Below are 25000 nucleotides of genomic sequence, written 5' to 3'. Positions count from 1 at the left end.
CCCATGAGCCTCCGCTCCTCTGCTGCTACCGCCGCCACACCCAAGCTAGCCTCGCGCCTCCCGCCCTCAGCCACACCCACGCCACCCAGCCAGCCAATGGTCACTCCTCCTCCAGTCGCTGCCCCCGCCCCCGGTCCCGCCTCCTCAGCCTCCAGTAACTGGGCCGACTTCAGCACTACGTGAGTGACACACACACTCACACACACACTCGCCGTTTTGAGTGATAAACTCGGACATCTCAGCGCTTTTCTCGGCAGCTGTCGATGGCTCTACCCTCTCGAATGTGGATGGCCTTGGTGCGCTCAGTGTGGACGAGCTCGTGGCGCTGTTTAGTTCCATTTGCACCTCTATACTGGACTCTGTCGCCCCCTTGAGGAGTAGAAGTCCCAAGATGCTCTGAACCGTGGATTACTGACTCTATCCGTGCGCTCAGACACCCTTGTAGGCGTGCTGATAGAAAGTGGAAAAAGGACAAGCTACATGTCTCGTTCGGGATTCTGCAGGACTGTATAATGGAGTTTCAGAGAGCTGTGAAGGCAGCCAAAACCGGGTACATTTCCAACCTTGTCTCCAATAACATTGGGAGACCCAAGGTTCTCTGACACTCTGGACTCTCTCGTCAACCCTCGGGATACTGCCCCGGTTGTACCGTCATCTGCTCTCTGTAATGATTTTCTTAATTACTTTGTTGAGAAAATCGTGTCTCTTCGGTCCGCACCCCCCATTGCTGCCCCTGATCCTTCTGCCTCATCCTCGTGCAAGCTAGTCTCAATGAGTTTAAACTCATATCCCTGACATCACTGTCTGATGTTGTCCACGAGCTGCGGCCTACAAACTGCCCCTCCGACAGTGTTCCCTCTCGCCTTTTAAAAGATGCGTTTGATTCAGTGGGCTCTTTTATTCTTACTCTGGTCCATGCATGTTTTAGTTTTGGAGTCTTTCCAGTCTCCTTTAAACATGCTATAGTGCAGCCACTAATCAAAAAGCCTAGTCTTGACCCAACTGTTCTCTCTAATTTTAGGCCCATCTCTAAACTGCCTTTTTTGTCCAAAGTACTGGAAAAGATTGTTTCCATTCAGTTGCACTCTTTTTTAGCGATGAATGATGTGTAAGAGAAGTTCCAGTCTGGTTTTAGAATTGCTCATAGCACTGAAACGGCTCTCTTAAGGATTTTTAATGATATTATTCTTACTGTCGACTCTGGGTGTGCTGCTATCCTGGTTACACTAGATCTGACCGCGGCCTTTGACACTGTGGACCACAAGACCCTTCTTACCCGCCTTGAACAGTGTGCTGGCATTAAAGGTGCTGCTCTCATGTTCCTACAGTCTTACCTGACTGATAGGAGCTTCTCTGTCCAGCTGGGTGAGTTCTCCTCTAGTGTGGCCCCCCTCACCTGCGGTGTCCCCCAAGGATCCATCTTAGGCCCTTTATTATTTTCTTTATATATGCTGCCCCTGGGTTCCATTCTACGGAAACACAATGTGTCTTTCCACTGCTATGCTGACGACCAACTGTACCTCCCCCTGAAATTGAACTGTAAGGATTCCTTTAAGCCTGTAACATCTGCGCTAAATGACATCAAGACCTGGATGGACTTAAACTTCCTTAGTCTAAATGATGGGAAGACCGAGGTTATTTTGTTTGGTCATAAAGAGCCATGTTAGCAACCTAGGGCCCCTCGCTGCCAAGAATCGCTCTTTTATTAAAAGTCTTGGTGTCACTTTTGATACTGGTTTTAATTTTGAGTGACAAATTGGCTCTGTGGTTAAAGGCTCTTTTTTCCAGCTGAGGCTCTTATCCAAACTGAAACCGTACCTCTCTCTTAAGGACCTGGAGACAGTCATCCATGCTTTTATTTCTTCAAGATTGGACTACTGTAATGCCTTGTGTGTGGGCCTTGACCAGCGGTCACTGAGGCGCCTGCAATTGGTCCAGAATGCTGCTGCGCGCCTCCTGACTGGAACCAAGAAGCGGGACCACATCACACCGGTGCTGGCCTCCCTCCACTGGCTTCCTGTTCGCTTCAGGATTGATTTTAAAATCTTAATGTTTATTTTTAAGGCTCTACATGGTTTGGCCCCCCACTATCTGGCTGAACTGATTCAAGTGATTCAATTCTGTGATTATGTGCACTTTATTCTGTTTTTTGTTTTAGTTTATTTTATATATTGTACAGCACTTTGGTGCAACTTCGGTTGATTTTAAACGTGCTTTATAAATAAAGTTGACCTTGACCTTGACCTTGACACACACACACACAAAGGAAAGCTCCGGGGCCTGATTCTATCTATCCACGCCGTGCCTGCCTTGAAGTCCTGATTAAGAGCATTCCTCTCTTCCTGCTTGCGCCAACTCAAGATCCCCAAAATCTGGAGAAGAGCCCTAGTTGTCGCGATCCCTAAGCCGAACAAGCCTGAAGGGGACCCCAAGAGTTACTGCCCCATCTCTCTGTTATGTATCACCCAACGGAATGCATGGCCTGACGGTGGTGGATGATGAAACGGTGACGTGGCTCCTGGAGGTGTGCTGGATATATAGCCCGGGTGACCCCTCACCCAGGCTCGGGGTGGTAAAAGGATAGCCCCTCGGCCCAGAGCCTGGGGGGAGAGAAACATTGAAATACACACGAAGAAGACACACACACACACACACTTCAGAGTGAGTGAGTGATAGATGGATAGATAGAGAGAGAGAAAGAGAAAGACAGAGAGACTTTAATAATCCCAGTAGTAGGAAACTTGGTGTTTCAGCAGTAGGAAAATTATAGCGGGTGGAGTGAATTTACTGTGTGCGTGTGTGTGTGCGTGCGTGTGTACAGGTGGCCGTCCAGTGGTGTGGGTCAGAGCGAGGGGGAGGGCTGGGACGCCTGGCCCTCTCAGCCCTCCCTGTCTGTCCCCAGCGCCGGGGGAGGAGCTCTACGCCAACGCTCCGCCTTCACCCCCGCCACCCTGACTGGGTCCTCCCCCTCCCCCGTACTGGGACAGGTATGCACACACACACACACACACACACACACAAATGCACACTTAGACATACACCACACACAAAAACACCTTCCCCACCTGACCAGTGTGTTTGGTTGTGTGTGTGTGTGTGTGTGTGTGTGTGTGTGTGTGTGTGTGTGTGTGTGTGTGTGTGTGTGTGTGTGTTTCAGGGGGAGAAGGTAGAGGGCATGCAGGCGCAGGCCCTGTATCCCTGGAGGGCTAAGAAGGACAACCACCTGAACTTCAACAAGGCGGAGGTGATCACGGTGCTGGAGCAGCAGGACATGTGGTGGTTTGGGGAGGTGGGCGGCCAGAGGGGATGGTTCCCCAAGTCCTACGTCAAGCTCATCTCTGGACCCCCCCGTCACTCCATCAGGTGCCTAGAACCCTATTGTATCTGCTCCAGTAGAACACTACAACCCTGATATATCTGCTCCAGTCAGAACGGTAGATGTATGGTAGAACACTAGAACCCTGATATATCTGCTCCAGTCAGAACGGTAGAAGTTTGGTAGAACACTAGAACCCTGATATATCTGCTCCAGTCAGAACGGTAGATGTTTGGTAGAACACTAGAACCCTGATATATCTGCTCCAGTCAGAACGGTAGATGTTTGGTAGAACACTAGAACCCTGATATATCTGCTCCAGTCAGAACGGTAGATGTTTGGTAGAACACTAGAACCCTGATATATCTGCTCCAGTCAGAACGGTAGAAGTTTGGTAGAACACTAGAACCCTGTTGTATCTGCTCCAGTCAGAACAGTAGAAGTTTGGTAGAACACTAGAACCCTGTTGTATCTGCTCCAGTCAGAACGGTAGAGGTTTGGTAGAACAGGAACAGTAGAGCCTTGATATATCTGCTTCTATCAGGACAGAACTTTGGTCAGTTCCTGTGACTGGTGCACTTCTACAGAAGACTACGGTGACAACCTCCCTTCTCTGAGTCCTTTTCTCCATCTCTCTCTCCATCTCTCTCTCCATCTCTCTCTCCATCTCTCTCTCTTCATCTCTGTCAGTATTGAGTCTGGAGCATCAGACAGCCCCCCCAGTGTGAAGAGACCTTCCCCATCCCCCACCAGGCCCTCCGACCAGGGAGAAGGTGCATCCCACCCGCACACTCACACACACGAACTCACACACTCACACACACACGCTGGGGAAGACACACACTCACACACTCACACACACACGCTGGGGAAGACACACACACACTCACACACACACACACTCACACACACGCACTCACACACTCACACACACACGCTGGGGAAGACACACACTCACACACACACTCACACACACACACACACACTCTCACACACACACACACACACACACTCACACACACACACACACACACTCACACACGCACGCTGGGGAAGACACACACTCACACACACTCACACACACGCACTCACACACTCACACACACACGCTGGGGAAGACACTCACACACACTCTCACACACACTCACACACACACACACACTCACACACACACACACACACGCACTCACACACACGCACGCTGGGGAAGACACACACACGCACGCTGGGGAAGACACTCACACACACGCTGGGGAAGACACTCACACACACGCACGCTGGGGAAGACACTCACACACACGCACGCTGGGGAAGACACTCACACACACACACGCTGGGGAAGACATCTCTGAGATCTGTCTTGCATGTTGGAAAGAAACAAACACATCATTAAAATCTCTGAAGAATTCTTCCCCTTCAGATGACATTTATACAGCAGCTGGGCAGCAGCACTTATCAAAGGGCAGATAAGGATGGACTCTCACACAGACACTCACACAGACACTCACACGCACACAGACACTCACACAGACACTCACACAGACACTCACACGCACACAGACACTCACACGCACACAGACACTCACACAGACACTCGCACGCACACAGACACTCACACAGACACTCACACAGACACTCACACAGACACTCACACAGACACTCACATGCACACAGACACTCACACGCACACAGACACTCACACAGACACTCGCTCGCACACAGACACGCACACAGACACTCACACAGACACTCGCACGCACACAGACACTCACACAGACACTCACACAGACACTCACATGCACACAGACACTTACATGCACACAGACACTTATATAGTATACAGTACTACTGGGGACTGAGTGTCATGTTGGTGTGTCTGTTGCAGAGGACTAGGGACTTAAGCAAGGCAAGGCAAGTTTATTTATATAGCACATTTCAGCCACAGGGCAATTCAAGGTGCTTTACATGAGACATTAAAAGCATTAAAACAAAAAGCAAGACATTATAGACATTTAAAACAAAAGGCAGGAGAAATTAAAAGCATTAAAACAAAAAGCAAGTCATTATAGACATTTAAACAAAAAGCAGGACAAATAGAATACAGGAATAAAAGTTACAGTGCAGTATACTGATAAACATAACTCCTCTTAGAAAGCAGTGGCAAAAAGAAAAGTGTTCAGGCTTGTTTTAAAAGAACCAAGAGTTGCAGCAGACCTGCAGTTTTCTGGAAGTTTGTTCCAGATATCTGGGGCATAAAAACTGAATGCTGCTTCTCCATGTTTTGTTTTAACTCTGGGGACAGAAAGCAGGCCTGTGCCAGACGACCTGAGGGGTCTGGATGGTTCATAGCATATGAGCAGATCAGAAATATATATTGGCCCTAGACCATTCAGTGCTTTATAAACCAACAGCAGTATTTTAAAGTCAATTCTTTGACAGACAGGAAGCCAGTGTAAAGACCTTAGTACTGGTGTGATATGCTCCACTTTCTTAGTCTTAGTGAGGACTCGAGCAGCAGCGTTCTGAATCAGCTGCAGCTGTCTGATCGATTTTTTTGAGAGACCTGTATACATGCCGTTACAGTAGTCGAGTCTACTGAAGATAAACGCATGGACAAGTTTTTCCAAATCCTTCTGGGACATAAATCCTTTGATCCTTGATATATTCTTCAGGTGATAGTAGGCTGACTTTGTAATTGACTTAATGTGGCTGTTGAAATTCAGGTCTGAGTCCATGACTACACCAAGATTTCTGGCTTCGTTTGTGCATTAGCATTACTGATTGAAGTTGAGCACTGATTTTTAATCGTTCTTCTTTGGCTCCAAAGACAATTACTTCAGTTTTATTTTTGTTTAGTTGGAGAAAGTTCTGGCACATCCAATCATTGATTTGTTGAATGCACTTACTCAGTGCTTGTATGGGATTATAGTCTCCTGGTGATATAGTGATATAAATTTGTGTGTCTTCTGCATAGCTATGGTAACATATTTTGTTGTTTTCCATAATTTGAGTTAGTGGGAGCATGTAAATGTTGAACAGAAGAGGCCCCAGGATGGAGCCTTGGGGAACTCCACAGGTCATTTTTGTCAGATCAGATTTGTAATTGCCTATAGACACAAAATAATCCCTGTCCTTTAAGTAGAATTCAAACCAATCTAACACTGTACCAGAAATTCCCAACCAATTTTCCAGTCGGCCTAGTAGTATGTTGTGGTCTACCGTGTCGAACGCAGCGCTGAGATCCAGTAATACTAAGACTGAGATTTTGCCATTATCTGTGTTTAAATGGATGTCATTAAATACCTTAATTAGAGCAGTTTCGGTGCTGTGGTGTGGTCGAAATCCTGACTGGAAGACATCAAAGCCATTACTTAGTACCAGGAAGTTATTCAGTTGTTGGAAAACAACCTTTTCAATTATTTTGCTTAGAAATGGGATGTTTGATATGGACCTATAATTGTTCATTTGTGAGCTGTCTAAATTATTCTTTTTCAAGAGTGGCTTGATGACTGCAGTTTTCAGGGTATGTGGGAACACACCTGAAAGAAGAGATGTGTTTACAATTTGTAATAAATCAGAGGCCATGCAGTTGGATACAGTTTTGAAGAAGTCTGTAGGTAGAACATCAAGGCAACAGGTGGAGGATTTCAGATATTGTATAGTGTCCCCCAGGGTTTTATGGTTGATCGGATTAAATTGTGTCATGGTATTGATTTTAAGTGGACACTGTGACGACACGTGTCCTGTACCTGGGATGGAGGCACTAACAGCTTGTCTAATTTTCTGAATTTTGTCAGTGAAGAATGAGGCAAATTCATTGCAGGCCCTGGTGGATAGAAGTTCAGAGGCTACTGACACAGGAGGGTTTGTCAGCCTATCAACAGTGGCAAACAAAGCACGCGCATTGTTATGGTTTTTGGTGATGATGTCAGAAAAGAAGGTCTGCCGTGCATTTCTCAGCTCCATATTATAAATGCGAAGTCTCTCTTTATAGATGTCATAATGAACATGGAGATTTGTTTTTCGCCACCTGCGTTCAAATTTTCGACACTCTCTCTTTTCTATTCTGACCAGCATGGCATTTCTCCATGGAGATCTTCTCTTACCAGACACCACCTTCACCTTAGTGGGCGCAACGGCGTCAATAATGTTTGTAATTTTAACATTGAAATTATCTACAAGCTCGTTGACTGAGGCCATAGAGAGGGCAGGTGTGGACGAGAAAGCCTGAGTAAATATCTCACTGGTGTTTTCAGTGATGTGCCGTTTTGAGATAACCTCTGATTGAGAATTTGTGTGCATGGAGATAGTTCTCTCAACGAAAACACAGGAATGATCAGAGAGCGCAACATCAGACACCTGAACCTTAGAAATATTCAGACCTTTGGTGATGATTAAGTCCAGAGTGTGCCCCTTGTTGTGTGTGGGCTCCGTCACATGCTGAGTCAGTCCATAGTTATCAAGGACACAACCTAGCTCTTTAGTCCCTCTGCCCTGAGGGTTGTCAACATGGATGTTAAAATCACCAACAATAGCCACACAGTCAAAGTCAATGCAGACAGTAGACAACAGTTCAGCAAAGTCATCAAAGAAGTTTGGACAGTATTTGGGTGGCCTGTAGATGTTTAGAAATATGGCTCGAGAAGAGGAATTCAACTGAAGAGCCACATATTCAAAGGAACCAAAATGTCCATAACACATCTGCTTACATTGGAGGGAGTCCTTAAACAAGATGGCTACTCCACCTCCTTTCTTATGTACTCTAGCCTCGCTCATAAAGCTGAAGTTGGGAGGAGTTGACTCAATAAGTACAGCTGCACTGTTACCTTGGTCTAGCCAAGTTTCAGTTAAAAACATAAAATCAAGATTGTGGTTGGTGATAAAATCATTGATTAAAAATGTCTTTCCTGCTAAAGATCTGACATTTAATAAAGCTAAGTTTAGTGTGCTGAGGGTATTATCTGCACATTTCTCTGTGATAGTTTGTGGCTGACGAGGAATAGATACTAAATTTGATAAATTTGTAGAGCCGGTTGAGTGTTTCCTGTTACTTAGCAGATTCACCATTGTTTTTCTATTACCTATCAAGACAGGAATTGAGGAAGATACCATCACGTTGGGTCCTGGCTTGTCCTGGAAGGGGTCATGAGTGCCATTAGCCTTGTAGCCTGGACCCAGTACATCTCAGTTAGAGCTTGCTGTATTTTGTAAACAAGTAACTGAATGTGCTGTGCCTTTATCAGTCTGGGCCCGGCGTTTCTCATGGGAGTTGGGGGAAGAGAAAATTGAGGTATTCAAGGGGGTAAGGGTGGCTGGGAGTGCGTAATACAGCGCGTGAAGGTGCTTGCCGGTGGATGCCGGTGAGAGGAAGCAAGTGAGAGACTCCCCCTCTTGGGGGGGTGGATCCTCACTGGTGAGTGCTAGTGGTAGGGGGGGAGTGAGAGACTCCCCCTCTTGGGGGGGTGGAGGGGGTAGATCCTCGCTGGTGAGTGCTAGTGGGAGGGGGGGAGTGAGAGACTTCCCCTCTTGCAGTAGCTCATCAATTTGGCTAGGCTTCATTGTGGCAGCTTTGACGAGGCCCTTGATTGGTGAGCGTGGTGGAGGAGGGGAGGGGCATCGTTGGGTTGTTGTCGGTGGGGAGTGGTGTGAAGATTCTTCTTCCTGGCGCGGGTGTCTCCCATAATCAGAGCTTTGTTGAAGCAACAGCTCTTCAAGGTTTCTGCCATGTTGTGATATGTCTTCGTTCTGTTTTGGTATTTCTTGTCTCTTGTCCTTGACCATGGCAGAGGGAGCAGATGGATGACGCAGAGAATAGAACAGATTGGAGATAAACAGTTTTACTCCTGACCTGTTAAGGCAGAGTCCATTTCTCTGAAAAAGATGGTATCGTTCCCAAAAAAATTGAAAATTGTCAATGTAGTGCACTGAGTGAGTGGTACAGGCAGTTGAGAGCCATGTGTTCAGTGCCAACAGTCTGCTGAATCTCTCAACCCCTCTTCTGACTGGTGGTAGAGGGCCGCTGATAAACACCTCCGCTTTCAGAGAACTGACTGTGTTCAGCAGATCAATAAAGTCTCGTTTAGGAACTTCCGACTGCTGTTGCGCAACGTCATTTGTCCCCACGTGCACAATGATGTTTTCCACAGTTGGATGTGTAACCCCGATATGCAAGATTTTTTTTGTCATGTCAGCAACCATATCCTTGGGAAAGCAGAGTATTTTGGTGCTTTCACTGCACATGCTTCTCACATCTTTTACAGTAAAGTCACCCACAATCAGAGTTTGAGGCCCAGTCGGTAGCTTTCCCTGTAGCCTTTTACTTTCTGGTTTACTCTCAGTCCTTACCCTGCTGTGTGAAGAAGAGATGTGATCCAGGTCATCAGACAGTGGGGCAAATTTGTTCTCCAGTTGTATGGTTGATTGTCGGCGAGATCTGTTTCTGGTTCTCCCTTTTGCGGTTGTCCACGGCGGTGTCCTTCTAGGGACAGGGGTTGAAGAGGCACTCTGCCTGGATGATAATGCAGGCCAGTCAGTCTCATAGTTCTCCAGGGACGGGTCTCTGCCTTGTTCTCCCTTTTCCCTGGGAGGTGATTTTCTCTTAGGCTTTGCACCAAGAGAGTTCCAGGGGGGGTTTGTAGGTTTAGTGCCCAGTACATGGCTCTCCTGTTTCTTGGTAGTCTCCTTGGTGCTAATTAGCGGTGTGTTAGCATGCTCTTGTCTGGTACTGTTTTGAATCCATGGTAAGGTGGTGTCGTTCCCAGTTAGTCCATTGACTTCCACACTCATCTCTAACCGGTTCATTTTTGTTTTCAGCACTGTAATCTTCTGCAGAAGTTTGGGGAAGTCATCTGCAGTGAAAGGGGGCATCTTGCTGGCGTGCTCACGTTATCGTGAGGAGATGATAAAGACGTTGAAATATGGCAACTAAATCTGCAAAAAAAATAAATAATATATATATATATTAGAGTCCCCGTGATTTAAAGTATCCAGGAGCCACTGCTCACAGTTTCTTATGGAAGAAAAGCAACAATATCAGCTGGAAAATGCAGAAAATGCAAACAAAGGCGAGAGCAAGCAGCAGAAGCGTCTGCACTGTCTGAAAGCAGGAAGCGAAAACTTGTCTTGCCATGTCTGGTGTGTGTGTGTGTGTGTGTGTGTTGTGGGGACTGAGTGTCATGGTGTGTGTGTGTGTGTGTGTGTGTGTTTGTGTTGTGGGGACTGAGTGTCATGTCTGGTGTGTGTGTGTGTGTGTGTTGTGGGGACTGAGTGTCATGTCTGGTGTGTGTGTGTGTGTGTTTTGGGGACTGAGTGTCATGTCTGGTGTGTGTGTGTGCGTGTGTGTTGTGGGGACCGAGTGTCATGTTGGTGTGTGAGTACTGGGGACTGAGTGTCATGTTGGTGTGTGCGTGTGTGTGTGTGTGTTGCAGAGTACTTGGCCATGTACACCTATGAGAGCAGCGAGCAGGGTGACCTGTCCTTCCAGCAGGGTGACATCATCACCGTCACCAAGAAGGAAGGGGATTGGTGGACAGGTGTGGTGGGGGGCCGGACCGGAGTCTTCCCCTCCAACTACGTGAAACCCAAAGACTCAGAGGTGACCACACACACACACACCCACCCACACACACACACCCACACACACACACACACACTATTAGGCATGTGCCGAAATATTGTAATATGATACATCGCAATGGGAAAATGTGGCGCTATGCATCATCGAGCTGGTGTGTGCGACCAAGCATGCCGGCTAACTAGCAGTCTTTCCCTCTAGTTAGTCAGCCCAATAACATGTCAGGCGTTCAGGTTGTTGTCTGTTCATTAGCAAGGTCATCTGAGAAAGGACAGTCATGCTGGTCATTTCCTGACGTATTGAGTAGTAGACACATTAATAGTAAGTGAATTAATAATAGGCTATGCTTGTTTATATGCTTTTTCCAGTTCCAAAAGAAAACGTGTAATCTGGTTTTGAGTTGTTGTTTTTAGGCATTAAAAGGCATACCTGGGAAAAAATAACATAACTATATTCATTCTGTTGTGACTGTATCGCATCGTTAACATTATTTCGATTTGTATCATGAGTTGTGTGTAGTCCCGCTTTCACACACACACACACACACACACACACACACACACACACACACACACACACACACACACACACACACACACGCACACACATGGGCACGCACACGCTAACCCTCCTTCTCTCCGCAGGCCCTGGGACCAGCAGGGAAGTCCGGCTCTCTGGGGAAGAAACCAGGTGACCTGTCACTATAGCAACCACACCTGCTCTGAACAGATACAACAATAAAGACTGATGATAACCTCTCCTCCCCTCTACCCTCCTCTCCTCCCCTCTACTCTCCTCTCCTCCTCTCTACCCTCCTCTCCTCCCTCCTCTCCTTCCCCTCTACCCTCCTCTCCTCCCTCCTCTCCTCCTCCTTTACCCTCCTCCCCTCTACCCTCCTCTCCTCCCTCCTCTCCTCCCTCCTCTCCTCCTCCTTTACCCTCCTCTCCTCCCCTCTACCCTCCTCTCCTCCCTCCTCTCTACCCTCCTCTTCTCCCTCCTCTCCTCCTCCTTTACCCTCCTCTCCTCCCCTCTACCCTCCTCTCCTCCCCTCTACTCTCCTCTCCTCCTCTCTACCCTCCTCTCCTCCCTCCTCTCCTCCCCTCTACCCTCCTCTCCTCCCCTCTACTCTCCTCTCCTCCTCTCTACCCTCCTCTCCTTCCCCTCTACCCTCCTTCCTCTCCTCCCCTCTACCCTCCTCTCCTCCCTCCTCTCCTTCCCCTCTACCCTCCTCTCCTCCCTCCTCTCCTCCCTCCTCTCCTCCCCTCTACCCTCCTCTCCTCCCCTCTACTCTCCTCTCCTCCTCTCTACCCTCCTCTCCTCCCTCCTCTCCTCCCCTCTACCCTCCTCTCCTCCCCTCTACTCTCCTCTCCTCCTCTCTACCCTCCTCTCCTTCCCCTCTACCCTCCCCTCTACCCTCCTCTCCTCTCCTCCCCTCTACCCTCCTCTCCTCCCTCCTCTCCTTCCCCTCTACCCTCCTCTCCTCCCTCCTCTCCTCCCTCCTCTCCTCCCCTCTACCCTCCTCTCCTCCCCTCTACTCTCCTCCCTCCTCTCCTCCTCCTTTACCCTCCTCCCCTCTACCCTCCTCTCCTCCCTCCTCTCCTCCCTCCTCTCCTCCTCCTTTACCCTCCTCTCCTCCCCTCTACCCTCCTCTCCTCCCTCCTCTCTACCCTCCTCTTCTCCCTCCTCTCCTCCTCCTTTACCCTCCTCTCCTCCCCTCTACCCTCCTCTCCTCCCCTCTACCCACCTCTCCTCCCCTCTACCCTCCTCTCCTCCCCTCTACTCTCCTCTCCTCCTCTCTACCCTCCTCTCCTCCCCTCTACTCTCCTCTCCTCCTCTCTACCCTCCTCTCCTTCCCCTCTACCCTCCCCTCTACCCTCCTCTCCTCCCTCCTCTCCTTCCCCTCTACCCTCCTCTCCTCCCTCCTCTCCTCCCTCCTCTCCTCCCCTCTACCCTCCTCTCCTCCCCTCTACTCTCCTCTCCTCCTCTCTACCCTCCTCTCCTCCCTCCTCTCCTTCCCCTCTACCCTCCTCTCCTCCCTCCTCTCCTCCTCCTTTACCCTCCTCTCCTCCCCTCTACCCTCCTCTCCTCCCTCCTCTCCTCTCCTCCTTTACCCTCCTCTCCTCCCCTCTACCCTCCTCTCCTCCCTCCCCTCTAACCTCCTCTCCTCCCTCCTCCCCCTCTCTCCTCTCTCCTCCCTCCTCCCCCTCTCTCCTCCCTCCTCCCCCTCTCCCCTCCCCCCTCTCCTCCCTCCTCTCCTCTCTCCTCCCTCCTCTCCTCCCTCCTACTCTCCTCCCTCCTCAGAGATAGCCCAGGTCATTGCTCCGTACTCGGCCACGGGGGCGGAGCAGCTCACCCTGGCACCTGGTCAGCTGATCCTCATCAGGAAGAAGAACCCCGGAGGATGGTGGGAGGGAGAGCTGCAGGTACACACACACACACACACACACACACACACACACACACACACACACACACACACACACACACACACACACACACACACACACACACTCTCTCTCTCACACACACACACAGGGGTGAAAATTTACTTTTTGGCTCACGGTGAGTCACCTGCCAAGGGGACTGTAGATGAAAAAATCTACCGGCCAAGTATATATATTTTTCAGATAGCCTTCCGAAATCTAGTCACCAATTGGAAATTGCATTTGGCCGGTGGCAGGTGTTAATTTTCAGCCCTGCACACACACACACACACACACACACAGTCTCACACACTCTAAGCACACTAAACACACACCTCACTACACAAACAGCATATCGCTCAGATTCTTCTCCCATTCTAACTTCCCTCTCATTGGTCCAGGCCAGGGGAAAGAAGCGTCAGATTGGCTGGTTTCCGGCGAATTACGTGAAGCTGCTGAGCCCCAGCACCAGTAAGACCACGCCCACGGAGCCCACCCCGCCCAAGCTGCCCACGCCTACCACAGGTGAGTAGGATGCACACAGGTGGCACATTTGCATTCAGGCATGCATGTATGGAAAGCATTAAGTGTGTGTCTGTATCTGTGTGCGTGTGCGTGTGTGCGTGTGTGTGTGTGTGTGTGTGTGTGTGTGTGTACAGCAGTGTGCCAGGTGATAGGCATGTATGACTACCAGGCCCAGAACGATGATGAGCTGGCGTTCGGGAAGGGCAGCATCATCAACGTGCTGAGTAGGGAGGATCCTGATTGGTGGAAAGGGGAGCTGAACGGCGCTGTGGGGCTCTTCCCCTCCAACTACGTCAAACTGACCACAGACACAGACCCCAGCCAGCAATGTGAGTACACTACACTACACACACACACACTCATATACTGTACACACACATGCACGCACATACAAACACATGCACACGCACGTACACACACACACGCGCGCACACGTGTCTCAACCCCTCGGGAAGACTGCGCAATACAAATACAACACACCATGATTTACGCTACAAAAAAATCAGGCTTGCATTCCCAAGATCCAAAAAATGTCAGTTACATAATTCTGCAACAAAACACTTAATTGAAAAGTGCTTTCAATTAATGAAAAAATGATATATGCAAATAATAATACGACTTGCAACAATAAACTATGACCTTGAATAATAAAGGCTGACATTTGGAGTATTCCCATAGGATCATCGGGCTATAGCTTCACAGTCAAACAAACATGGCCATCATACAGTGTGTCAGTAGGAATAATGAACACTGAATACAAAAAGACAGAATGAAAACGACAATGCTTATTAAAAAAATAAAACACCATGCAATAACATGGTCTGATAATCTACTCTTTACTACCTCCACCCCTCTGATAAACTACTCTTTACTACCTCCACCCCAGCGCTGGCGCAGGCGGAGAGGTATTGTTTTTGGTGGCGTGTGTGGGTGCGTGGGTGCGTTTGTCAGGATTATGCAAAAACTACTGGACCGATTTTCATGAAAGGGTGGAAGGGTGTAGCATGGGCCAACTTACAACCCCTTTTGGAGCGGATCCAAATCATGGGGCGGGTCCACGAGCTGCCCAAACACAGCCCGGATGGCCATTCACCTCCAGTCATTTTTTGGACTAGGATTACGCAAAAACTACCAGACTGGTTTTCATGAAAGAGGGTGTGTGCCATTCAATTTTGGCACAGAGCCACAAAATACATTCAGGACGGAGGTCTGCGCTCTCTGAGCACCTTTTCTAGTATTTAAAATGTGTCCACAACACAGTTTGTTTTCTTTGGTCCTTGTTCAAATTATGGTAATTTGAGGGCTCTACAGAACTGGGGGTCCCAGTGTTGACTACCCTTAGCTCAGCGTTAGCCCCGTCACAGGCCTTAGCTCAGCGTTAGCCCCGTCACAGGCCTTAGCTCAGCGTTAGCCCCGTCACAGGCCTTAGCTCAGCGTTAGCCCCGTCACAGGCCTTAGCTCAGCGTTAGCCCCGTCACAGGCCTTAGCTCAACGTTAGCCCCGTCACAGGCCTTAGCTCAACGTTAGCCCTGTCAAGGGCCTTCTGCTGTGTTCACATGGAATCAGGAAGACAGCAGAAAGATCTCTGCACGGGAAAATTGAAAAGAACAATTATTTGGTATGTTTCTGTGACTACGAGTCAAGATATGGCTGTTTAGGCATTTAAGTCATGGGAGGAAAACTTTTGTTAGCATCGCTCCCACAAACGATACCGCATGTTAGTGTGTAACTAGTGAATCATCTGAATGGAAAAAAGGTTGCACCACAAAAATTATGTGCACTCGCACAAATGCTCCCAATTATATTTCAAGGTCACACAGATAAAAACTTAACATAAATCAATGAAAAACGATAAGTGAGTGCCTACTACGCAAAATGTGTAGGTCTGTGTTTTTTTGTATTGAGCTGGAGGCGGCATGAACTTTGAAGGAGGCGACTGCCTCGTAATTCTCTATGCATGAAAAACCCTGCTATTATTTTATGCAATAATTATAATAATGCATGTTGCTATAAATGCAGCTTTCTTTCTGTTTTCTTATTATCGTGCGTGTTTTCTCCTTGTGTAAGCTACGTGACATCGCGGGGGTCGGTATCAAGTAACAATATTTTCCATTTGGACCCCGTGGGGCGACATACTAAAAATTACCGTTCAGCTCTCCACTAAAATGACATCCGGTTTGCCGTTACCATCTGCTGGATTCCATGTGAACGCAGCATTAGTTGCAGTTAAAGCTTCATTCATTTATTTTTTGCATATTGTCAAAACATAAAACCACCTGATATCAGATTGTTTCATTGAGCCAAAGCATCTTAACATACTACTTACTTCATTGACTCACCCCTACCGGTGGCCTGGCTGTTGTTATTACAGCATTTCTGGCTGTGTTGTCAATAGCCAGCGTGCCTTTGCTCCGCCCCCCGTGCCTTATGTGGCTCTGGATGTTTGTTTTAGCCGGTTTATAAACACGTTAGTTTAAGCCGGTTTATAAACACGTTAGTTTTAGCCGGTTTATAAACACGTTAGTTTTAGCCGGTTTATAAACACGTTTGTTTTAGCCGGTTTATAAACACGTTTGTTTTAGCCGGTTTATAAACACGTTAGTTTTAGCCGGTTTATAAACACGTTTGTTTTAGCCGGTTTATAAACACGTTTGTTTTAGCCGGTTTATAAACACGTTAGTTTTAGCCGGTTTATAAACACGTTAGTTTTAGCCGGTTTATAAACACGTTTGTTTTAGCCGGTTTATAAACACGTTTGTTTTAGCCGGTTTATAAACACGTTAGTTTTAGCCGGTTTATAAACACGTTTGCGCAAGCCCCTTACTGCCATCTAGTGGTAAAATAAAATCAATGATTGCTGGTTTAAAGCATCAACACATTTTTGCGGTAGTGACCATTATAGTCCATTATAGTTAATCTAAATGCACACACACACCACCACAAACACCCCCCACCCCACATACACACACACTTGCTTTCTACAGAGGTGGTCTTGATATGGTGTGTTCCTCTCCTGATTACCTGATTCATTTCAACTAAACCCTTCTGGTCCAGTTTCTGGTCTGGTTCTGGTCCAGTACTGGTCTGGTTCTGGTCCGGTTCTGGTCCGGTTCTGGTCCAGTTCTGGTCCGGTCCGGTCCTGGTCCAGTTCTGGTCTGGTTCTGGTCGGCTGCTCTGCTGTGCTGTCTCACCACACTGATCCTCTAGGAGCCAGGGCCTCTTTGAAGACCTTTCAGACCATACCTCACCTTCACTCACCTTCACTCAAGAGAGAGATGCATGTGTGTCATTTGTGTGTGTGTGTGTGTGTGTGTGTGTGTGTGTGTTGTGAGATGCATGTTTGTGTGTGTGTGTGTGTGTGTGTGTGTGTGTGTGTGTGTTAGAGGCCTGTGTGTATCCAGTACCCCTCTCCCATACTAACCCCTCCCTCCTGCACCCATCACGTCTTGCATGTTTAGATCTTGCCCCTTTGTCATGTTTAGACTCCGCCCCTCTGTCTTTCTGCACGCTCCCAACTCCTCCCATTGGCTCCTCGCCAGTCACATGGTTTTTGTTTAGTTGTTGTTTGTTTCCTTTTTTGTGTTGATTTGCTTATGTGCTGTGTTCTCCTCCTCTCTCCAGGAGTCATATTCCCCATTCCCCCCTCGCCCTGAAAGCCCTCACAGAGACCCACTATCCCTAACCCCGCCCCCGGCCACGCCCCCGGTTGCCCGGCCACGCCCCCGCCGGATGATGGGACAGCAGCAGCAGTCACATGACGCTCACATGACCAGGAAGAGTGCTGCTGCAGCCAGCCTGACTCCTCACACACACACACGCACGCACGCGCGCACACACACACACACACACACACACACACACACACTGGAGTCTCAAAAAGCCTGTTTAGAAGACTGTGTAAAAGCCTGCACTGTTAACACACTCACACACACACACACACACACACACACACACATACACACACACACACACTCCCCTCAGTGGTGGTATGAGTGGGAGGCTGGATAGTGGGTCCCTCTGTGGCTTTCTGTCAAGTATTGCAGTAGTACTGGAGTAGCATTGTAGTAGTATGATAGTAGTATTCTAGTCATTCAGCTTCTCTAACCATTATGCCCATTTGGTTCTACAGCTGTCAGTCAAATGGATGCCCCGCCCCCTCCCTGACTAACCTCGCCCCTGTCTGCCCACAGCTCCACAGAGAGACCCACTAGCAGCCAAACACACAGCAGCCTGGCCTGTCGCCGTGGGGAAGGGGGTGATCCCTCCCAGACAGTTGTCCCCTAGCCCTCAGCCCCTAGCCCCCAGCTCCTACTCTCTAGCACCTAGTCTAGCTCCTAGCCTCTAGCTCCTAGCTCCTAGTCTCCAGCTCCTAGTCTCCAGCTCCTAGCCTCCAGCTCCTATCCTCCAGCTCCTATCCTCCAGCTCCTATCCTCCAGCTCCTATCCTCCAGCTCCTATCCTCCAGCTCCTAGCTTCCAGCTCCTATCCTCCAGCTCCTAGCTTCCAGCTCCTATCCTCCAGCTCCTAGCTTCCAGCTCCTATCCTCCAGCTCCTAGCTTCCAGCTCCTATCCTCCAGCTCCTAGCTTCCAGCTCCTATCCAGCTCCTATCCTCCAGCTCCTAGCTTCCAGCTCCTAGCCCCCTGCTCCTAGCCTCTAGCTCCTAGCCCCCTGCTCCTAGCCCCCTGCTCCTAGCCCCCGGCTCCTAGTCTCCAGCTCCTAGCCTCTAGCACCTAGCCTCCAGCTCCTAGCCTCTAGCCTCCAGCTCCTAGCCCCTAGCTTCCAGCCCTTAGCCCCCAGTTCCTAGCCTCCAGCTCCTAGCCCCTAGCCTCCAGCCCTTAGCCCCTAGATCCTAGCCTCCAGCCCTTAGCCCCTAGATCCTAGCCTCCAGCCCTTAGCCCCTAGATCCTAGCCTCCAGCCCTTAGCCCCTAGATCCTAGCCTCCAGCCCCTAGCTCTTAGCCCTTAGCTCCTAGCCCCAGCTCCTAGCCCCCAGCTCTTATTACCTAGCCCGTCATCCCCAGGCTCATGTCAGTGGGGGCACCCTGCCTCCTACACTCAGACACAGGCCAGAGCTGCTGTCAGTCAATCGTATGGGCTGGACTCTACCTCCATCTGTCCTGTCACATCTTGCTGTGTGTGTGTCGTTCTTTTCATACCAGAGTGTGTGTGTGTGTGTGTTTGTGTGTGTTTTTGTGTGTGTGACAAACCAAATGTAGCCTAGCCACATGGTTGCACAGTGTGCACACAACTTGGATACGGTGAAAGAAACACACAAACACACACACACACACACACACACACACACACAGACACACTCTCACACACAGACACACAAACTGGGTGTTTGATCCTCAATGACTTAATTCCAGTCTCTAGTGTGTGTATGATCAGAGTAGCAGGATGTTGATTTTAGTTTGTTTACATGTTGTTTTCTGTTTATTGAGGTGTGGGTGGGACAGACCCTCACAGACTATTTTTATACATGAATGTGATGTAAAGATCTCTAGTGTAAAGATCTTGAGTGTTTTAATATCCATCATCAGTAGCCCCACCCCTTCCTACCTGCCAAGGCTCCTAATTGGTCATCTTTTTTCTGAAGAAACTCCCCTTGAAACGATCAAATATGATTCAGCTGGCTATGAATATGTATAGTTATGTATGAATATGTATGTATGCTAAATCTGACAGTACTACTCAGCTAATGAATCTTTTAACAATGTTTACATACAATGACCGGGACAGACAGACAGACAGACAGACCAAGGCAACCATATTCACATCCAGTAATACTAGTATCCGTATTATTATACTGGTATTATTACTGTACTCATAACCATGGCAGCAGTGGTCTTGTACTCATCACCATGGCAGCAGCAGTCTTTACTGATGCCACCTCAGATTTGCTTTGACCTTTTGACATTTTGATTGGTCACATGACAGTATTGTAACTTTATTGTTTTGAACTTCCTGTATGCAGCCCTTTTATATGAGGAAGTTCCTATTGGTTCCTCAGTGTGACAGTATTGGAGTTTGCTGCGTTCGGATTGGTTCGTTGGTCGCACTCTCTCCCATGAGTCTTTGCCATAGAGTAGTCTGACTGAAGGTGTGTCTGCTTCCTGAGTCTGGCCAGCACAACTAGCACACTTAGTGATACAGCTGGTACGCCTAGTACAGGCTCCTCACACAGTACTGATATATGATATAGTACACATGCAGTACTGATGTAGTACTCTTACAGTATATCGCAGTACTTTATAATCTGCTCTGTCAAGGACTCGTCTGCGAATCCCAAATGTAATGGTTGCACTTGGATGCTGAAGCATTTGATCAGAAATGACATGAATGTAGAAATGGAAGAGCTTAACTAGCGCTGTCATGCTGTCGTTAATATAGGGAATATTGACATGTATGATGATGATTAAAAACTCCATGGAGATGCCGGGCTGGTGTGGTTCTTCCTTCTGCTGACCAATCACGGGACGGGAGCTACAGGACTGGCAGCTCATTGGTTCATTTTGGGAGCTGCAGTCAGATGTGGTTGATTAAGAGCAGACTTCCTGTGGGAATGTTGTTTTGACCCAAACCGTGACAGATGGACTGCACCACTCTGCTGCTCCAGAGCATCTCACTAGACAGACAGACAACCAGTCTCACCTCCCTACCAACCAGTCTCACCCCCGACCAGCCAGTCTCACCTCCCAACCAGCCAGTCTCACCCCCAGCCAGTCTCACCTCCCAACCAGCCAGTCTCACCCCCAGCCAGTCTCACCTCCCAACCAGTCTCACCTCCCAACCAGTCTCACCTCCCAACCAGCCAGTCTCACCCCCGACCAACCAGTCTCACCTCCCAACCAGCTAGTCTCACCCCCAGCCAGTCTCACCTCCCAACCAGCCAGTCTCACCCCCAGCCAGTCTCACCTCCCAACCAGCCAGTCTCACCCCCAGCCAGTCTCACCTCCCAACCAGCCAGTCTCACCCCCGACCAACCAGTCTCACCTCCCAACCAGCCAGTCTCACCCCCAGCCAGTCTCACCTCCCAACCAGCCAGTCTCACCCCCAGCCAGTCTCACCTACCAACCAGTCTCACCCCCAGCCAGTCTCACCTCCCAACCAGCCAGTCTCACCCCCAGCCAGTCTCACCTACCAACCAGTCTCACCCCCGACCAGCCAGTCTCACCTCCCAACCAGCCAGTCTCACCTCCCAACCAGCCAGTCTCACCCCCAGCCAGTCTCACCTCCCAACCAGTCTCACCTCCCAACCAGTCTCACCTCCCAACCAGCCAGTCTCACCCCCGACCAACCAGTCTCACCTCCCAACCAGCTAGTCTCACCCCCGACCAAGCAGTCTCACCCCCCAACCAGCCAGTCTCACCCCCAACCAGCCAGTCGCACCTCCCAACCAGCCAGTCTCACCTCCCAACCAGCCAGTCTCACCCCCAGCCAGTCTCACCTCCCAACCAGTCTCACCTCCCAACCGGCCAGTCTCACCCCCGACCAACCAGTCTCACCCCCCAACCAGCTAGTCTCACTCCCGACCAAGCAGTCTCACCCCCCAACCAGCCAGTCTCACCCCCGACCAACCCGTCTCACCCCCCAACCAGCTAGTCTCACTCCCAACCAAGCAGTCTCACCCCCCAACCAGCCAGTCTCACCCCCAACCAGCCAGTCGCACCTCCCAACCAGCCAGTCTCACCCCCAACCAGCCAGTCGCACCTCCCAACCAACCAGTCTCACCTCCCAACCAACCAGTCTCACCCCCGACCAACCAGTCTCACCTCCCAACCAGCCAGTCTCACTCCCGACCAAGCAGTCTCACCCCCCAACTAGCCAGTCTCACCCCTGACCAGCCAGTCTCACCCCCCAACCAACCAGTCTCATCTCCCAACCAGCCAGTCTCACCCCCCGACCTACCAGTCTCACCCCCCGACCAAGCAGTCTCACCCCCCAACCAGCCAGTCTCACCCCCAACCGGCCAGTCTCACCCCTGACCAGCCAGTCTCACCCCCCAACCAACCAGTCTCACCCCTGACCAGCCAGTCTCACCCCCAAACCAACCAGTCTCATCTCCCAACCAGCCAGTCTCACCCCCCGACCTACCAGTATCACCCCCCGACCAAGCAGTCTCACCCCCCAACCAGCCAGTCTCACCCCCAACCAGCCAGTCTCACCCCTGACCAGCCAGTCTCACCCCCAACCAGCCAGTCTCACCCCTGACCAGCCAGTCTCACCCCCCAACCAGCCAGTCTCACCCCCAACCAGCCAGTCGCACCCCTAACCAGCCAGTTTCACCCCCCAACCAGCCAGTCGCACCTCCCAACCAGTCTCACCTCCCAACCAGCCAGTCTCACCCCCGACCAACCAGTCTCACCTCCCAACCAGCTAGTCTCACTCCCGACCAAGCAGTCTCACCCCCCAACCAGCCAGTCTCACCCCCAAGAAGCCAGTCGCACCTCCCAACCAGCCAGTCTCACCTCCCAACCAGCCAGTCTCACCCCCAACCAACCAGTCTCACCCTCGACCAACCAGTCTCACCTCCCAACCAGCCAGTCTCACTCCCGACCAAGCAGTCTCACCCCTGACCAGCCAGTCTCACCCCTGACCAGCCAGTCTCACCCCCCAACCAACCAGTCTCACCTCCCAACCAGCCAGTCTCACCCCCCGACCAACCAGTCTCATCTCCCAACCAGCCAGTCTCACCCCCGACCAACCAGTCTCATCTCCCAACCAGCCAGTCTCACCCCCAACCAGACAGTCTCACCCCTGACCAGCCAGTCTCACCCCCCAACCAGCCAGTCTCACCCCCAACCAGCCAGTCTCACCCCTGACCAGCCAGTCTCACCCCCCGACCAACCAGTCTCACCCCCCAACCAGCCAGTCTCACCCCCAACCAGTCTCACCTCCCAACCAGCCAGTCTCACCCCCAACCAACCAGTCTCACCTCCCAACCAGCCAGTCTCACCCCCAGCCAGTCTCACCTCCCAACCAGTCTCACCTCCCAACCAGCCAGTCTCACCCCCGACCAACCAGTCTCACCTCCCAACCAGCTAGTCTCACCCCCGACCAAGCAGTCTCACCCCCCAACCAGCCAGTCTCACCCCCAACCAGCCAGTCTCACCCCCAGCCAGCCAGTCTCACCTCCCAACCAGCCAGTCTCACCCCCAGCCAGTCTCACCTCCCAACCAGCCAGTCTCACCCCCAGCCAGTCTCACCTCCCAACCAGTCTCACCTCCCAACCAGCTAGTCTCACCCCCGACCAAGCAGTCTCACCCCCCAACCAGCCAGTCTCACCCCCAACCAGCCAGTCTCACCTCCCAACCAGCCAGTCTCACCTCCCAACCAACCAGTCTCACCCCCAACCAGCCAGTCAGCAGGTCTTACCACCCACATAGCCGCCAGCAACCAGTCAGCCAGTCACTCTCAGCAGCCAGAGAGTCAGGAGGGGCACATCAATATGGGACGTTCAGGTGTATTATGGGTATACTATGGGATGTCCAGTTGTATTAACTGATGACTTTTTGTGGGTAGGCTGACCGGGAGAAACCCAGCAAGGCCCAGATACCTCTGGGGGGGGCGGGGATTGATGGCAGGGTAGCATTGTGATTGGGTATTGGGGGGATTGACAGGGCTCTGACCCAGTCCTGTGTTGCAGGGTGTGCTGACCTGCACCTGCTGGACATGCTGAGTCCGTCAGAGCGGAAGAGGCAGGGCTACACACACGAGCTCATCGTCACTGAGGAGAACTACGTCAACGACCTGCAGCTGGTCACAGAGGTACACACACATCTCTCTCTAGGACACACAACCACACCCACATCTCTCTAGGACACACACACTGCACTACCACACACACCTCTCTAGTACACACAACCGCACAACCACACACACTAGGGCTGGGCGATATTGACAAAAACATACATTGCAGCGATGCAATTTTTTGCGATATATATTGCAATATTTTTGGTTTGTTTGAAACAGAAATAAGCAAACTTGTAAACATACAGGCCTATGTCCTACAGTATATAAGGTTAGAACTAAACAGTGATCCTTCCATCTGATTACACCGGTAGCCAAGTGTCTTGCGAACTGCGTTCCAAATCGCCTACTAATAATGCGTCTCTTAGTTTTTGACAGTCATCAAAATTAAAAAGTTGAGCAAAAAGTTTGTAGCATGACATGTTTTGAGTTAACATAGCAGGGAAAAAGAGAAAAACATGGCAGGCCCTTGTGATGTGACCTCTCTAGGACACAACCACACACACGTCTCTCTAGGACACACTGCATTACCACACACACCTCACACATACACACTTCTCTCTAGGACACAGCCACACACACACCTCTCTCAAGGGCACACACCGCACAACCACACACACACACACACCTCTCTCAAGGACACACACCACACACACACACACACACACACCTCTCTCTAGGACACACACACACACCTCTCTCAAGCACACACATACACACCTCTCTCTAGGACACACACACACACACACCTCTCTCTAGGACAAACACACACACCTCTCTCTCCCTCACACATACACACACACACACACACACACCTGGTTGTGCCATCTTGACACACACACACATACACACCTCTCTCTAGGACACACACTCAGCCCACACACACCTCTCTCTAGGACACACACACCTCTCTCTCTCTCTCTCTCACACACACACACACACACCTGATTGTGCCATCTTGACACACACACATACACACCTCTCTCTAGGACACACACTCAGCCCATACACACCTCTCTCTAGGACACTGCACAACTACACACACCTCTCTCTAGGACACACACACACACACACACACACACACACACACACACCACTCAGCCCATTCCCCAGACCCATCTTCTTAGTTTGCCAGTGAAAAGCCCCAAATGCCATGTGTGTGTTGCATATCAGTAACTGTGTGTGTGTGTGTGTGTGTGTGTGTGTGCGTGTGTGCGTGTGTGCGTGTGTGCGTGCGTGCGTGCGTGCGTGCGTGCGTGCGTGCGTGTGTGTATGTGTGCAGATTTTCCAGAAGCCCCTGCTAGAGTCGGAGGTGCTGACGGAGAAGGAGGTGGCCATGATCTTCGTCAACTGGAAGGAGCTCATCATGTGCAACATCAAACTGCTCAAGTACGCTCTCCTCTCTGCTCTA

At 50.2% G+C, this 25000-nt stretch overlaps 1 protein-coding gene across 1 annotated transcript in view; it reads left to right on the top strand.

Moving 5' to 3' along the window:
• Positions 1–25000, top strand: part of itsn1 (intersectin 1 (SH3 domain protein)) — a gene marked incomplete at its 3' end in the record, with an annotated part of 65393 nt that overhangs the window by 33702 nt on the left and 6691 nt on the right. Inside the window, exons 20-30 of the mRNA XM_084446925.1 lie at positions 1–179; positions 2822–2987; positions 3158–3363; positions 4007–4089; positions 10744–10910; positions 11534–11579; positions 13191–13312; positions 13714–13837; positions 13972–14166; positions 23486–23607; positions 24872–24978. The exon at positions 1–179 is cut by the window's left edge and continues 108 nt beyond it. Coding sequence (XP_084303051.1) covers positions 1–179; positions 2822–2987; positions 3158–3363; positions 4007–4089; positions 10744–10910; positions 11534–11579; positions 13191–13312; positions 13714–13837; positions 13972–14166; positions 23486–23607; positions 24872–24978 — 1517 coding nt within the window. The remainder of the gene's footprint in view (positions 180–2821; positions 2988–3157; positions 3364–4006; positions 4090–10743; positions 10911–11533; positions 11580–13190; positions 13313–13713; positions 13838–13971; positions 14167–23485; positions 23608–24871; positions 24979–25000) is intronic.

Source organism: Borostomias antarcticus (assembly GCF_949987555.1).
Source record: "Borostomias antarcticus genome assembly, chromosome: 12".
In the NCBI taxonomy this organism is placed as follows: domain Eukaryota; kingdom Metazoa; phylum Chordata; class Actinopteri; order Stomiiformes; family Stomiidae; genus Borostomias; species Borostomias antarcticus.
Note: the sequence above shows the minus strand (reverse complement) of the source record. Positions and strands in the feature narration are given on the sequence as shown.